The 17,516-nt window shown below is 35.0% G+C and overlaps 1 protein-coding gene across 2 annotated transcripts in view; it reads left to right on the top strand.

Moving 5' to 3' along the window:
• uif (sushi, von Willebrand factor type A, EGF and pentraxin domain-containing protein uif) overlaps positions 1 to 17,516 on the top strand; it is a 106,337-nt gene that overhangs the window by 32,871 nt on the left and 55,950 nt on the right. For both annotated transcript variants that reach the window (XM_076520535.1, XM_076520534.1), the window contains exon 2: positions 11,081 to 11,156. In XM_076520535.1, the coding sequence (XP_076376650.1) occupies positions 11,085 to 11,156 (72 nt within the window). In that variant the 5' untranslated portion in view covers positions 11,081 to 11,084. The remainder of the gene's footprint in view (positions 1 to 11,080; positions 11,157 to 17,516) is intronic.

Genomic DNA, 17,516 nt, shown 5'->3' with positions numbered 1-17,516 from the left:
TTATTGATGAATATTTTCTCTACTGTCCGATAGATTGATGTTTTCAGATAACGTGCGGAACTTTCAAATATTTATTGGATATGAAGATAAAGTAATACGAATAAAATAGACAAGTAAGAACGTGTACCTATTATGGTGCACAATTTCCGTAGCATGTTCCCGTGTTCCATAAACCGAGACAATGAAAAAGTTGAAGTGCGCAATATGCAATTTCAATAGTTACAAGGAGATTGAAAATGTTTTAGAGTTTTTTTAAAGTTACAGCCTGTCTCAACACATTTTAACTTAATTATAGTTGACTAAAATATGTATTTATTATATATAGTCTTATATGTATATGTATAGTCTTAAAGAGATATAGGATGATAAACTTAAATCGTTTGAAGTGATAGAAGTGATCGCCAATGACTTGACTGTTAATGCGACCTTTCGGAACATATATCCAATATTAATTAATTAATTATTTAATGTTTCTTGCTTAGAAACATCCGCATTCGAATAAACATTCTTTGTTCACAACTGATTGTTATCCAAATGATGTTAATCATTTGTGTGAGTGAATTTATAAATAACAATGTTCAAAAATATAGATAGACATTTTACATCCACTTCGATATACTTTATCTAGTTTTTATTGTATTATTTGTGCTACCGTTTCAAATAGAGACCACAATTGATCCGTGTTTCAAAATAGGTACTTTTACCTTAAACATTTGTTTTTACAGCTGATTGCTACATTATATTATTTGCGTGAATAAATAGATGAAAAAGAATGTTGAAAAATATCGGTAGGATTTTTACATCCACTTTCACATGCTCCATCTTGTTTTTATTCTATTATTTGTGCTACCGTTTCAAATAGAGACCACAATTGATCGGTGTTTCAAAATAGGTACTTTTACCTTAAACATTTGTTTTTACAGCTGATTGCTACATTATAGTATTTGCGTGAATAAATAGATAAAAAAGAATGTTGAAAAATATCGGTAGAATTTTTACATCCACTTTCACATGCTCCATCTTGTTTTTATTCTATTATTTGTGCTACCGTTTCAAATAGAGACCACAATTGATCGGTGTTTCATAATAGGTACTTTGACCATATTCGCTTCCTTTCGCTTCGTTGACGCATCGCCTTGCAGTCAATTTTCAAGCATTACTCTTCTTTGCGCTTTTGCGGAACGTCGCGGCCCATTATCGCGATGAATCCCAATGAATCGCGAGCCGTCAATTACTCTGCGGTTTAATTAGCTTTTACTCGCTTCCTTCGGCTCCCTTGTTTGAGCATCACGTTGTAACCGCTTTTCAAAATTGACTCTCCATTGTGTATAAAGGAGTGCACCTCTAACACCGTGATTGCTCGTTCGCCTTATTACTCGGCCATCCGCCGATTCTAATGGGCTCGATGCAAATCGAGGATGGAAAGAGCTGTTGCCCCATAGCAACAGGCTTAATTTGATATACTCCAATTAGCCGCGCGTGATACCCGCGTTTCTCCGCTATGATTTTCTAGCCCAAAAACGAACATTTGTTTGCCGCAATTATTTTCTTCAGTTCGCGAGCAACGTTTTTCTTCGCACGAGAAGGAAATTAGAGAAGGAGCGGATATATTTATTATGGGCGTACGATATTTCTTGCGGCGAAAGCAAAATGAAAATGCTATGAAAATCCTATGAGAATGCTATGGAAATCCTATGAAAATGCTATGGAAATGCTATGAAAATGCTACGAAAATTTGTCATACAAATCTACGAAAATTTGTCATAAAAATCTACGAAAATTTGTCATAAAAATGTGTCACAAAAATATGCCATAGAAACGCAAAATTTTGTTACATATACAGCATATTCTCTGTACGAGAACTACTAAAATTTTCTTTTTTCTGCGCATAAATGGAAATCGCAGCCTGGTAATCGTCTGTTTTGCTACGCAACGTTGTTATAATTTGCTGTTGCGTTGCAGAAATTTATGCAAATATACGATCTCGTGGGCGAATTCCAACAGGTTCTGGCTTAATGAAACGTCTCTTTGTTCGTTAGCGCTTCCAGCAAATTAAAAAAGAGACCGCGTTGAATGTATGTATTTTGCATAAAATCAAATAGCTACAAAGTGCACTTTCAACGAAAGTGAAACAAAGCCGCCTATTCAAACTATACCTTGAACGCGTTAAGTGCCGTACATGAACGCCAAATATTCCCACAATATCAAAGTTATTTAATTAATGACACCGAAACTGGAAACTTTATTTATTCATTAAGAAGTATTATTATAACTTATAATAGTAATAATAATTTATAATTTATATAAGAAGCATTATTATATTTAAGATATATATATATATTTTTTTATACTAAATTGATTTATCAATACAACAGCAATTATATCCGTTAAATTATAACAATATTTCTTATATAAATTATACGAGCATAGCATTCTTATTATAATTTATAATAGTAATAATAATTTATATAAGAAGTATTATTATATTTAAGATATATATATTTTATACTAAATTGATTTATCAATACAACAACAATTATATCCGTTAAATTATAACAATATTTCTTACATAAATTATACGAGCATAGCATTCTTATTATAATTTATAATAGCAATAATAATTTATAATTTATATAAGAAGTATTATTATATTTAAGATATACATATATTTTATACTAAATTGATTTATCAATACAACAAGAATTATATCCGTTAAATTATAACAATATTTCTTATATAAATTATATGAGCATAGCATTCTTATTATGAATTATAATAATACTTCTTATATAAATTATACATATTAAATATATAATTTATAATACATTATATTATTATTTATTATATATTATAAATATACATGTAATATGTATAAATTTAAATAATATTATATATAATGTTATATATAATATTATATTATATACGTGAATTAATTTTACTCTTGATTTATGCAAAATAGAAAATCAATTTTTTCGCCTCATTACCGGCGAGCCGAAAATATCCGTTAAATTATAACAATATTTCTTATATATATAAATTATATGAGCATAGCATTCTTATTATGAATTATAATAATACTTCTTATATAAATTATAAATTATACATATTAAATATATAATTTATAATACATTATATTATTATTCATTATATATTATAAATATACATTTAATATGTATATAAATTTAAATAATATTTTATATATAATTATATATACGCCACGTGAATTAATTTTATTCTTGATTTATGCAAAATAGAAGATCAATTTTGTCGCCCCATTACCAGCGAGCCGAAGTCCGTTAAAAACAAACGGCAGAAGAAGCGTAATCCCGAATTGGAATCCAGACCAGAAGCAATCGGCGCGGACGAAATCCGGCGATTAAACGTCGGATTAAGATGCGCGTCGCGTGCGGCTCGTCGATCAGCGACTTTTAAAGACTCCGGCACCGGAGAACGAGTTATTGCGCAAGCTGTGCCAGCGGCCGGTCCCGATCGAGAAACCGTCGGGAATCCGCGATCGCATCGATCGGATTGCACGTGCATCTCGGCCCAGGGATGCGCGTATGTACTTAGATGCTAGCACGCGGGTTCACGCAGGTAGGCGACTCGCTGCTAATTACGAGAGACACACAGGTGACGCAACCGCTTCTCCTCGCGCATCGGACGAGCGAACTCGTGGGAAATGCATCATCGTGCACCCACGACGCGTCCCGGTCCCGTCGACGCGACGGAGTATATCGCGAAAGTTGTACATATTCGTACTTCGCGACGAGGAGAGTTCAACGCCGTTAGACGCGCTCGGCTTTATGCAACGCTCCATTGTTCCTCATCTGCCGCGCATGGCTGCGCCGCGGAACGCCTAATCGGCCATGATTGTCCCATAGAATCGACGGGGAAAAGACACCGTGGATGTCGTGCCGTCGAGAGTAGAGAGAGAGAGTCTGTCGTTTAGTCTTCTCTGTTTCGTTGTTCGGTCGCTCGAATGCATTGTTGATTTCCTATTGTTGACGCTTATGTTGTTTGCAAGTGGTGACGATTGTTAGGTATTTGAGGAGTGTTCGTAGAAGGAGATGCAAATCCTTAGAATTTGACAAATTTTGTTACTTCTTCTTAAAATATTCTATGCGCCAGTGGGAGTACGGTAGTATATCGTTTCGGTACAATGTCTTTTTATAAATACTTGCAAATACGATAATGTCTCTCTAGTTGACGCCCAGATTGTCCACAAGAATGGACAATTTAGGAAGAGGAGATACGATTATTGGAGTCTTGGGGTTCGTTTTTATAGTTACGAATTGTCAACAACTATAAAAAAACGAGCTACAAGGCTCGAATAATCATATCTCCTATTCCCAAATTTTCCATTTTATTTACCTTTATTTATTCATTTTCGCTGAAGGAAAATTAGGAAGAATTTACCGTACTGCGAACAGACTTAGGTTTAGAGGACAAGTCACATGAACTTTCGTTATTGCAGCATACTCGGAATTAATTTAATAATAAATGATAAATATATATATATATATATATATATATATATATATATATATATACATGTAGGTATATAATATATTGTAGTATAATTATATTATATATTATCTAATATTATATAATAATTATATGATATATATGTGTACATATTTATAGGTTGTATAATATATTATAATATAATAATATTTATATAATAATATCATATATATATAAAATAAATATATAATAAAATATTATATACTTTATATAATATATTATGATATGCTATAGACTATATCATATAATATAACATATTATAAGTTGTATAATATAATATGTTATAGATTATGTCACATATTATAAAATCGCCGGCATCCCCAGTAGGTCGTTCCAGGGTTAACACCCTTAGAAAACGAAATTTTGACGAAAGCGGAACAACTTCTCGAGCGACCCAATACATGCTTCGCAACATCTTCAAGATTGATGAAGTACGGTGATCGACGAGTTCCTTCCTACTTGAATCTCGTCTACGTGCACCGCAACGAATATCCATGCGAGTGTCGAAATGTCGCTTGTCGGCGAGGCCGATCGGGGAGCCCGAAACGCGAGAAAATAATTACAGAAAGTGAAATCGTCTCGAGACCGAACGACAGTTTCACAAGTCGCGAGAGCGCTCGCAACAGCCCGCGAACGAATGAATGAATAATAAAACGCACACGCCTAAGAGAAAGAGAGAGAGAGAGAGAAAGAGAAGAGAGGGAGAGAGAGATCCCAGTCGTTGTGCATGCGTAAGAATCGGCTGGTTTTCGTGAGAGATGAAAAACACGCGGAAGGCAACGTTCTACTCTGTATAGAGTGTACACCGGTTCCCATAAAATTCCTTACGGTTTCTGCGGCTGAATTGTGGCACACCGGTTGCATACCTTCGCCGCGTAACCGAGAGCCGTCATAAATCTCCGCAGACAGCGAGTTATTATTTAATGACGTTGCACCGCCGCGCCGCAACTGGCCCCGCCGATAAAACGGGGTTAATCCATCCGATCGCGCCCGTAAGTAATTCCAATTTACTTCTGCAAACAACAAGAAACGCGACCTTAATCTCCCTACCCCGTCGCTGTTTCGCCGGCTTTCGTGGTTCGCGCGATTCGGCTGCGCAGCTCTGCGCGATTAGGGCAAATGCGCGTAGACAATTCGATCGATTCAGAATCATGAAAATGAGGGGTTCCTGAGGTAATTCGAAGCAACTTTTCCCTTAATATTTTTCTAAATATATGTACTAGTAGTACAAAATCAAAATGTAAGGTTTAAATACAGGGTGTCCCATAATTATGTTAACACCCGCGAAAGGGCGATTCCTGAGGTTATTTGAAGCAACTTTTTCCTCAGCGAAAATGCGATCCGCCGCTTTGTTTGCGAGTTATTAACGAAAAACGCTGACCAATGAGAGGCGAGCTTGGCTGGCGCGAGGCGGCCGAGCCAATAAGCGGAACTAGGCTTCGTGCGTTCGTTGGCTCGGCCGTCTCGCGCCAGCTGATCTCGCCTCTCATTGGTCACTCTTTTTCGTTAATAACTCGCAAACAAAGTCGCGCTAAGGATAAGTTGCTACCCTACTGAACATGCATCCGTGACCACAGTTTTTAAGGCGGCATAAAATATGGTAAAATTAGTTATTAACTTCCAAATTAGCAAATGGATTCAAACTTTTTTTCAATTTTCTTGTAACGAAGACTTCATTTTGAATGCTATTTAAACAATCACACATTCAAATATTATTTAAATAATCACATATGCAATGTAGACAATTATTAAATAAGAAATATTAAAAGTAAAATAATGATAATAATAATAATAATAATAAATAAAAATAATAACTATTAATAATATATTATATATATTACACATATTATTATACTGTTAATAACTAAATAATAATAATAATAAAATAATAATAATAATAAAATAATAATAATAATAATAATAATAATAATAATATTATCTATTAAACTAAATATCAAAAGCTCACCATAAAGAGTGGAATAATTAAATCAAAACCTTCAATAGGTAGTTCAAATCAAAACGTTCTCGCTAGAAAACAGTGTCAGTCAACCAATCAACTTCTGAGAGTTTGCTTCAGGCAATCGATTTAAGTCCATTAACCTTAAAATTGAGATAAATGCGGACTTTGTGAATCAGCTCTACGAAAATAACAACGCCACTAATTATACAAAGCACAATTTTTATTGGAAGGAAGACATACGAATGAACTTAACCAGAGGAGAAACAACAGCAAAATGTCAATGTTTCTTTTAGAAAAATCATTTCCCTTTGAACAATTTTGTTTAGTCATTGCGAGGTAGATATAACTGCTGCTATCTATTGTTTATTTATGAAGAAGTCGACTATATTGATTTATCGACCGGAAGATCTTATGATAAAGCTGTGTTTGCACTGCTTAACTCATTTTCAAAGCGGACTCGTATGGACTTACACTGATTGGCTTCTGAACCGTCTCTGTGATTTATAATATGAATGCATATAGCATAAATACAAGCAATATAATCTGAATGACATTTGACAGGAATTATTGAAGATCGTGGCGTATAAGGATACATCTCACGCTTTGTCGAATTAGTATAGATATACAGTAAATTCTCCCTAATTGACGCTCAGATTGTGCACAAAAATGGACAATTTGGGAAAAAGAGATACGATTATCTTATAAAATATAATAAAAATAGTTTAGAAGATGTTGTAGAAGTTTTAGATGTTTTAGAAGTTGTGACAACGATCACTGGTTTTTTCTTAGTTTAAAAAATAAGGGTGTCGAGATTATCTTTGTGGAGGGTGTCGAGATAACGAAAACAACTCTATTATCACGTTCCGCGCCGAGTTGTTTTAATTCGACTCTTCGCACCGAGCATTTGATATTTTACTAAAACTTGTAATATACAATAATATATAATATATATAAATATAATAAATTACATATTATAATTACTTATATAATTATATAATTACATATTATAATTACTTATATAATTATATAATTACTTATAATAATTACTTATATAATTATAATGACCCTTATAATGACCCACTCTTGTGGTGGAAATTAATTCTTCAGTTCTAAATTTGTCATAATTTTGTATCATATTTTTGTAGCGCATTAAATAAGCAGCGGTGCTACACGTGGCACAGAAGTATTAAAAACACACATAGATTCAAATTTCATGGAAGTAACAGTGTATAAGATAAAGAAAACGTCTCCATTCGGATAGCAGGACTCAACGAAATAATAGTGTCGAAAATCGGTGGAGCGCAGACTTTCTACAGCGACTGTAGACGAAACTAAATCGCGAGCTGGCTCTATCGGCCGGGTCACATGGTAACCCACATATCCCGAAACTATCAGTCCGGCCGCCATCTTGTAGGCCGCGGCAAGCTCAGTGAGCCTCGGCAGCGTGGCTGGCCTCCTACCATCATTTAAAATCCCGTTTGAAATGTTATCGAAATAAACAGCAGAGCGGAAGGACAATGACTTCTGTTCCCGGTCGAGACCGCCTATAAACAGCGGAGCGTACTCGACCGATGGAGAAGAGGAGGCGAAGGAGATCGCCGCGGGAAACCGTTATACCAACTCTCCGTTCGATTATCGACAGTCACCTGGCGGAGGTGGCGCGTATTCATCGCGCCAGCTCGCGTTCGCGTTCGGTGTACGCTTCGATGGAGCACAAATACAGGGTTCCCCGGAAAAAAGAATCATCCGATTTCAGAAATTTATATTTTAAGAAATTACACACAGAAAATTATAATTCAAACACGAATATAACGGGAAAACGTGCGAGTTTTACTTTTTACCCCATTGGCACTTGGAGGTTCGGAATTTTCTTAACACGGAACTACCAAACCGTTAGATTGGTCGCAGTTCATCCGATAATATGGTTCTACACAGTTGGCCTCCGAGATCGCCCGACCTAACCCCATGCGACTTCTTCCTTTGGGGATTTGTGAAGGATCTTGTCTTTGTACCGCCTTTACCTACGAGTGTAAATGAACTGAAAAAACGCATTTGCGATGCTGTACAAACAATTACCAGAGATACGTTACACCGTGTTTGGCAAGAACTTTCATATCGCAATGATATCATACGTGTAACGAAAGGAAGTCATATTGAACACTTGTAAACAAAAACTCGCACATTTCCCACGAATATATTCGCGTTTGAATTATAATTTTCTGTGTGTAATTTTTTAAAATATAAATTTTTGAAATCGGATGATTCTTTCCGGGGAACCCTGTACATATCTACTCTATGTCAAGTCCGGGCCCCCAGATCTCCCGCGCCCGTAATCGTAATCGTCGGCTTGGTGGCCAGCTTAGACGATGCAGACTTCCTGTCGATTGCGCCGGCTAACGGGTCTTCCGGCCCCGGTCGAGCGACCGTCACGTTCGTTGAATGTTGAATGACTACGCACGCCCGGTTCGATGCTACTGCACGGTGCAACCGGAGATCGGGGATCGACGAATCCGTGACCGAATCGGCGACTAGAAGAATGACCTAATTACACGTTTCGTACGCGAGGATCCGCGGGTACCGTTACACATTAACGAGCGCCACGACACTTCGTCTCCTTTCGGCTACGGCCGGCGAAGCTCGTTAGCCTACGGCTAATTCGAGGTTTCCGGCGCTTGCGCTGTAACTATTGGCTTGGCAAGAAAGTAATTTCGGCTCGCGCCGATAGATAGCGTTACGTTCGCATTCGTCATTCTTTTGTTTAGGTTATAATTTTGTCGTCTTCGGCTTTGGTAGCTTTTTGATGACTTTTACAAGCTATGGCTATCCAGCGTGTGTTTATTTTAGAACGGTTTTATAGAATTGATACATTTAGAGTGGAAACTTTTCCACTCGTAAGAATGTCACTGGTCGCACGCGTAATTAATGGCCTGTTTATACCTGTGTCTAAAAGAGATAAGACACAGGTATAAACAGGCCATTAATTACGCATGCTATATATATATATATATATATATACTATTATATAACATTATAACACGAGTTGTTAACTAATAGTATAATTATAGTAATAAGTAATAGTATAATATATTATAATAATATAAGAATATAATATAATATAACAATATAATAATATAATAATTTAATAATTTAATAATTTAAGAATTTAATAATTTAATAATTTAATAATTTAATAATTTAATAATTTAATAATATAATAGTAACTAATAGTATAATTAGTTCAGTTACGAATGTAAGTGTGCACAATTCGAGAAATTTAATTGCCAATTCGAGAAGTGAGAGTTAAGTAGGATTTAGAATTAGAATGAAGATCCGCTGCCTACAGACGAAGTTCAGCGGCCACACCTTACTTAAAACACTTTCACATTTGATCTGTGCGTTGGTATTTTATTTTTTAACGCTATTCAGACTGTGTTATTAGACTCTATTCAGTGAAAGTATGTAGGGACGAATGTTTTTCTAAAAGAAAATTGTTCCTGGAAAAACGCTATTTTCTTAGTTGTTCTTTAACGCTTTCTATTCTCTGAGTAGTTTCTTGGGCTACGAGAGACTCTTTCTTTAGGTTCGGGAAAAATTTTATCAACAAGATCTGGTAGACTCTGAGTTAATATTATATTACGCTCTTATCTATTTCTCTCTAATACTTTTTAGAAGCAATCTTGCCTAAGATCCAACGCTAAGAATTTCTCTTCAGTAAACCATCCCTGTAACAATTATTTATTATAACAATTATAATAATTAATGTAATATAATTAATATAACAATTAAATAACAATTATTTCGGTCGAATATTATCGAATATTCGGTCATCCCTAATGCAGTTCATCCACCTCTAATAATGTGTACTAATGTGTACAATCTCTTAAAAAAAAAAAAAAATTCATAATTCTGAGTTACAGATTTTACCAAGTCAGCGTCACACACGTTTGACGAACACATTAACAAGAATGTGTGAAGTAGTGACTTTAGAGGGTGATTAAAATTTCAAATAATGGAAATTGTTAATATCGATGGCGGCGAAATGTTCTTTTATAGTAGGAAAACTAAATTTATTAACAAAATACATTGCACTCACTTATCTGACTTATTTAATCTTACAAGCTCTACATTGAAAACAACCTTACAATATAATGCTATGCTTTCTCTTTCTCCCTTTCATGTAAACCATACATTCAACCACTGTTAATAATTTTTAATTTCCTTAAGAAGCGCGACATTCATCCTTAAGCGTTAGGTACAGTACTTGATAAATTTACATGTGTCCAAAGTAATATGTAATAATATTGTATAATATATTGTATATGTAACAGTAATTTTGTAATAATATATTACAAAATATATTGCTAATAACCCCGTAGGGGGTTTCATAGCTTAATAATAAAAACAAAAAAAAACTTGTATGACCAAATGTATAATACACGTGTAAATATAATATTTATCTGAATTTTTTTAATGCATCTGAAGAAATATGTAAAATTACAATGCATTTTATCATGCAATCATATGAGAAAGATCGACCAAAAATGCACTTCAAAGTGAAAATAGCGTATTAAAATGATCCTTTTCTTTCTGTTACAGTAATATGCTGATAAGAGAATTGGCGACCGCGTTGGTCGCCGTCCTCTTGTGCCATCTTCAGCTAACGGAGTCTCAGGTGAGCGTTCGATTACTATTCCGACTATAGTATTAGGTCTACCGGAAAGTTCTGTCCGCTTTTAAATTGAAATATAACACAATTTTCATACATTCAATAACATTTATTGTAGAATATACTTTGCATCGTTACTTATGACTTCTTGCCAGCGTGATGGCAACTTGTAAATGCCATTTTTTTAAAATGATTTATTTTTAGAGGCAAAGAACTCAACTAGTGCTTGGTTGACGTCAGCTTCAGTTTTGAATTTTTTTTCCTGTAAAAAGTTTTGCAAAGAGAGAAACAAGTGATAATCGGAGGGTGCTAGGTCTGGGGAGTATGGCGGATGCGACAGAATTTCCCAGCCTAGCTCTGCGATTTTCTGACGAGTCGCCGAAGCAGCATGTGGTCTGGCATTATCATCGGTAGCCATGTTTTCACGATCGCGTCTCGCTTAATAATGACATGAGACATCTTCGTTTCAGTTTATTTAGGAGAGTACATGTGTGTAAATGCAATGATAAAGAGAGACAGTCATATATGTCTCAAATCAACATGTGCATATGGATTGAAACTTGAAGTGACACTATCGGACAGAACTTTCCGGTAGACCTAATAAATTTTCCCTAACTAACGCCCAGCTTGTGGAAACAAAAATGGACCTCGAGCCCTCGGAAGAGAAGCCAATACAATTCGAGCCTCGCGGCTTGCCGAATGTCAACGATTATAAAAACGAGGTGTAAGGCTCGAATAATCGTATCTCCTCTTCCGAAATTGTCCATTTTTGTTTATAAGCTGAGCGTCAATTAGGGAGAATTTAGTGTATAGCGATCGCATCGCGGACGGCGTCGCATGAGAACCGCGGCTCCCCTTCGATCATTTCTCGCTGGTTTCACTTCGCGGTTCGATATGTGTATGCACATACCACTCTAATTTTTCTTTAATCGATAATCTCCTGCAATTCGCCTGGGAAATGCGCGCATACTTTCCGATGTTTACGGCAGAAGGAAATTCTGATGGCCTTGTGCAACGTGGTAGATGACGCGACTACTGAAACATTTCAATGCTGTGCGCCTCTTAGACGGGGGAAGCTTAGGGAAATTCAACGAATGTTGCAACATTCTCTTGATTTTACCACTTAGAGTGCACATTTTCTCCGCAGCAATTCAAACGCTTACATCAGACACAGTTTCAATCTGCTTGTTACAATATTCTCAAATTCTCGGTTAAAAGTGAAATCAAACAATTTTTATTGAAATCTTTATGCGCCGCAAATTTAAACCGTCGAAAGCCATATAAATTTCTTCTGACTGTTAGAATCAAAATTATTATGATATTTATACGTTCTCTTTTATTATGGTTACAATGAATTATTAGAAAATAAGCAATATTAAAAAAGAATTTAAACAGCTTGTGTGTTCACAATCATTTTAATCGTGTTAAGAATTTTGTTCTTATTTTCATTGTAACTAAAAAAGGATATTTTTCATTTAATTTATAAGGATAATTTAAAAGGATATTTTTTAATTTAATATTATAGTCTTTAATATTCAACGTTATTAATCTGTATTATTAGAAGTGATGTTTATATTTATATAAATTGCACATTGCATAAAAACAAAAGTATTTTTATTTTATTTTGTGATAGATCCTCGCATAGAGTACCGCCACATTAAATTGTCTGCGCACGCACGTGATTTTGAAAATAAATCGTCAGGCAAATGGTTAATAGACTTTTCAATTACTAAGCGCCGTGTAAAAAAAGCTCGATAATTTTCTTTTACACAATAATTTCAGAAAAAGTAATTCTATTAGTCGACTCCAAATAATTGATTGAACTATGGTTGAAATTGCTGCCGCGCTTTTGAACTATTATTTAACGAATTCTTAACCGTTGAATTTCGAGTTTAATTAATTAATTAATTGATTAATAATTAATTTCGATATATAGAGTATTAACGTATCAATCGTTTTATTGATAAAACAATTATATATATGTAATAAAATTCCCGTGATAACTACAAGTATATCAACGAAATTGAAATAATTATAATTGAAAGCATATGAAAATTATAGAAAATATTGTCACACTATTGATTATTTAGTGCTATTACTGCATCGCTAAATAGGCAAAGAAAATGCAGACGTTAACGAGGTTAGAATATCCCGTTCAATGTGACAGGATCTTTAGCTGGTGACATTGGCCTGCGTTTAATTCGCTTGGAAACTAGTAACGATAAAAATTCCAATTAGCATGAAGACCCGCTATCTGCTTATCATATTCATCGGCCATTACAGAACGAGCATGCCGCGGAGATAACATTTCCAGTGCTTCCTCCATCCACATTACGTCTAATCAGCCGGTGAATAAGTATCGATTACCGTCAAATCGTTCATAACGAGTCATCTAGATCGGTGTTAATTGCACATGACGGAGACGAAGCATTTTTAGAGACTGCTCCGAAATCTGCTGCAACAGAGATCTCACAAATGTGATTGGATGACACCATTTTACAGTACATTTCAAAACAGTCTGCGAAAATGTCCTGTCTCTGTCATGTGCAATTAATTCCGCGAGCCTCGAAAAATATTTTATTCGAATAATTTGAAATATTCTTCATTCGAATAATTCGAAAAATTCTTCATTCGAATAATTCGCGAAAGTAATATGGCAGAAATAAATCGATAAACTATGAAAAAAAAACACTTCATATCCTATCATATTTATTCAAAATCAATTATTTTCCGTATGAATCCTTTGCACGAATAAATTCTTACTCGAACAAAATGTCATTCGTATGAATTCTTATTCGCATACACATTTTTACCTAGATAAATCGTTCGATTGAGAATATTTACTCGAGTGTCGAATAACATTGAATTCGGATAAATTGCTATCCAATGAAGTTTTTTCTTCGATTGAGAATATTTATTCGACATATTTATCCGAATCAAATTTTGCGCGCCCCTGGGACAACTCTCAAAATTGCTGGTATTATGCCGTGTTGTTAAATGTGCGACAAACAATCTCAACTGGTTACGGTTGGCCCGAGAGTGCTGCTGTTGAGTGGGCGACGGCCTTAAACAATCCCCGCGGAACTTTTCAGTTGCAACGGAATCGACGATAATCTATCCCCCTGAATAGCATTCCGTGATAGGTACTTTTACCTTATACGTTTCGTGTATTCGCCAGAAAATCTCTCTTGAACTTTGCGGAGCCTTTCGCCTTGGCGAACACATTTCCTACGGAGAGAAAATGTTGCAACTGTGCGGACACGTAACATTGTGTTCGCGCGTACTAGCTATCGTCGCGGTCGCAGTCGCGGGCGAGCACGCATGTACTACGAGCAGCGGCGAGTCTCCGCGCTGAAATTCACTTTCACCTCGCGCGAACCACCGCGGCGAACTCGCGCGCTGTCTCGCGTGTCGCGAACAGCGGCCAGCGGTAACTCGTTCGCGGGGACTACATGCCAATTACTTCATAATCCGCGGTTCAATTTCTCAAGAATTCTAGGCGAGCTGTTATCTCCGGCCCCGCGAGAATTCCCGATGCCGTCTTTTTCCGTCCGTGATCCGCAATTGCAGTTGCGTGATGGTTCGCGCGCCCGCAGCGAGTCGCTGTTTCAACGATTTTCTTTCTGCCGGAGATTAAAACAGTACCGCGGAATCGGCTCTGGTTGCCATCCAGAACAGACAAAGAACAGACATTATTTCCGAGGGAATTAATTAAGGGCTTTGTTTTTGGATGAGCGGCTCCTCTGAAAGGGCGCGATTCGCGCGCGTTATGATCATTTTGCCGATGGAAATTGTTTGTTTTCACGGGATTATTGTTTTTGTCAGACGTAATGCACCGTGAGCGTGGGTTTGGATTGTCCAGAGGAAGGAAGTGGAAGGGTTTTTCCATCTCCAAGAATGTATTACAGTATTACAGTAAATTCTCCCTAATTGTACTTTTGTCCTTCCACAAATACGAATTCAAAAAAAATTTTATTATCATAAATAATTTATTGAGATCTATATAAATAGTAGGTTACTGTTTAAACTTCCAAATAACTAGTGATTTTTTTATTTAGATCATCTCATTTATAATTATTTAATTACATTATTGAAACACATTTACTGAAATTATGCCTAACTCTGTATATTTTCTTTTTGTTATTATTGAGATTCAATTGTTATTTGCAGATGAATTCTTAATTTAATTTATAATCAGTTATTTATTATTTAAAATAAAATTTGCCCAACTCTGATTGTATTTTTATGAAACACTGTGAATATTATATTATCCTGTGCCTCGTAATTTTTAACGATCATGCGTGAAGAAATAAGTTTTATAATATGAAAAATGTTTAAATATATCGCCATGCTTTATGATTTTAGATGATTGCGTGTGTAAAAATAATTTGAGGTTCATTAAATAAAATATTCCTGCAATGCAAAATATATTTAAACAGCTCGCCATGCTTCATGATTTTAGATAATTATGTGGCTAAAAATAATTCATTATATAAACTATTTCTATAATGTAAAATATATTTGAAGAGCTCTTGCCATGCTCCATGATTTTAAATGATTGTGTGTTTAATATTAATCTAAGTTCGTACGCGTTAACGCATAGAATTTGTGTAGATCGGTCGACTTTTTAATTAGGTCCGACGATCCTCATGGCATAATATCTTATTTTTGGTCACTTTGGTTTTTTAAATTCATTTGAAATCCCCTTTTAAGCGCAGTAGATCATTTCCTGCATATTATAAATATTAATGACGAAATTCTCTGCTCAAGTAATCGAATTCCACTTATTTCTTGCACTTTATTTGGACACTTGCACCTCGTTACAACTAGATTGCTTATTATTTATTATTTATTGGAATTAATTATGTTCAATCGCTCTCGAAGAAAAACGCAGAATCTCCAATATCAATAAACGGAAATTAATATTTATCATAGATATTTATTTATTATAATATTTCGATGGACGAAAAAGATACAAATTACTTATTATTTGCTTTTTACCTAGATTCGAATAAAAAATAACATTTTATTTGTAAAACAACAATCATCCAAAACGATTATAAGCAACAGATGTGAAATAAAAATAAATTATTTCTTCTAATGATTTGAACAAGTTGCAAATAGCGCAACAATATTATTAAATTGTTTCTATGTATTCGCTAGTTTATATTTCGGCTATTTATTTTCGACACAAATGCATAAAAGATCCGCAGTCTAAATATAACACATTAGAGTTTGTTTTACTGCAAGCTGAGCCGAACTGGTTGGCCGAAGGTCTCGCCGTATTATTTTCACCAGTCACACGAGATTAAGTTAGCGCGAGGCGTGTGGATTACTTACATAACAGCGTGCTTTTAATTAACGCCTTGTGTAATGTCAGCAGGTAACAATGAACGATTACCAATTTTATAATTGATATCTACGAAACAATTTCGTTTCGACCTCCCCCCCCCCCCCCCCACCCCTCCACGGGAGTCAGGATATTTTCGATTTCGTTGTCTTCCAACAACTTTTAAAACTATAAAGAAACGGATTGATGCCGATAGATAGTTTGTTATAAAATCATAAACACTTATATATATATATATATATATTTATATTTATTTTATTTTATTTATATTTATATATATATATATATATAAATAAATAAAATATAAAATAATATATATACATATAATTCTGTTAATCATAAACACTTATATATATATATTGTCGTAAATCCATAAAATTCGCAGTCTGCTTATTAGGCTAATACTACTATATATATATAAGTATTAGCCTAATAAGCAGACTGCGAATTTTATGGATTTACGACAAAAACATTTAGCTGAAATATAAAATTGTGAGGACATACGATGAATTTAATAACATTGCAACACTGTCTCCGACTTATCAAAATTGTTAAAAGGAAACAATTAATTTTTATTCAATTTATATATCTTACGACCGTGTTAGAATATTTTTAATTTGCACGAAGATACGCGGTCTACTAATAAGTGACTTGTAACGGAAATTCTTTCCTTAATCGTCCAATCATTGGGACATTTACCTTGCTCGACTCAACGAAGAGCCGCAAATTTCATTAGAATCGGTGGATTACGCTTGGATGTTTTCCTTATGAGAAGAAAATAATGATTTTTAATGCGAGGGACACAAGGCCGTATACCCAGGGCTCCGAGCCCCAATGAAAATGAACTTTTGCGACGGTTGAAGACATTTTGTGGAATCTCGTAGAAGAAAACGACGAGTTTGATATCGAGGAATGAAGGAAGCACAGGATTGCCGTGGCTGCGATTGTCACACGTTCACTGTCGAACACCGCTGTCATTCAACATGTCAACAGAAATGGACAATTTGGGAAGCGGA

The sequence above is a fragment of the Megalopta genalis genome, chromosome 3 (assembly GCF_051020955.1).
Source record: "Megalopta genalis isolate 19385.01 chromosome 3, iyMegGena1_principal, whole genome shotgun sequence".
Lineage (NCBI taxonomy): Eukaryota > Metazoa > Arthropoda > Insecta > Hymenoptera > Halictidae > Megalopta > Megalopta genalis.
The sequence above is the reverse complement of the archived record's forward strand: the minus strand, read 5'-3'. Positions and strand labels throughout refer to the sequence as shown.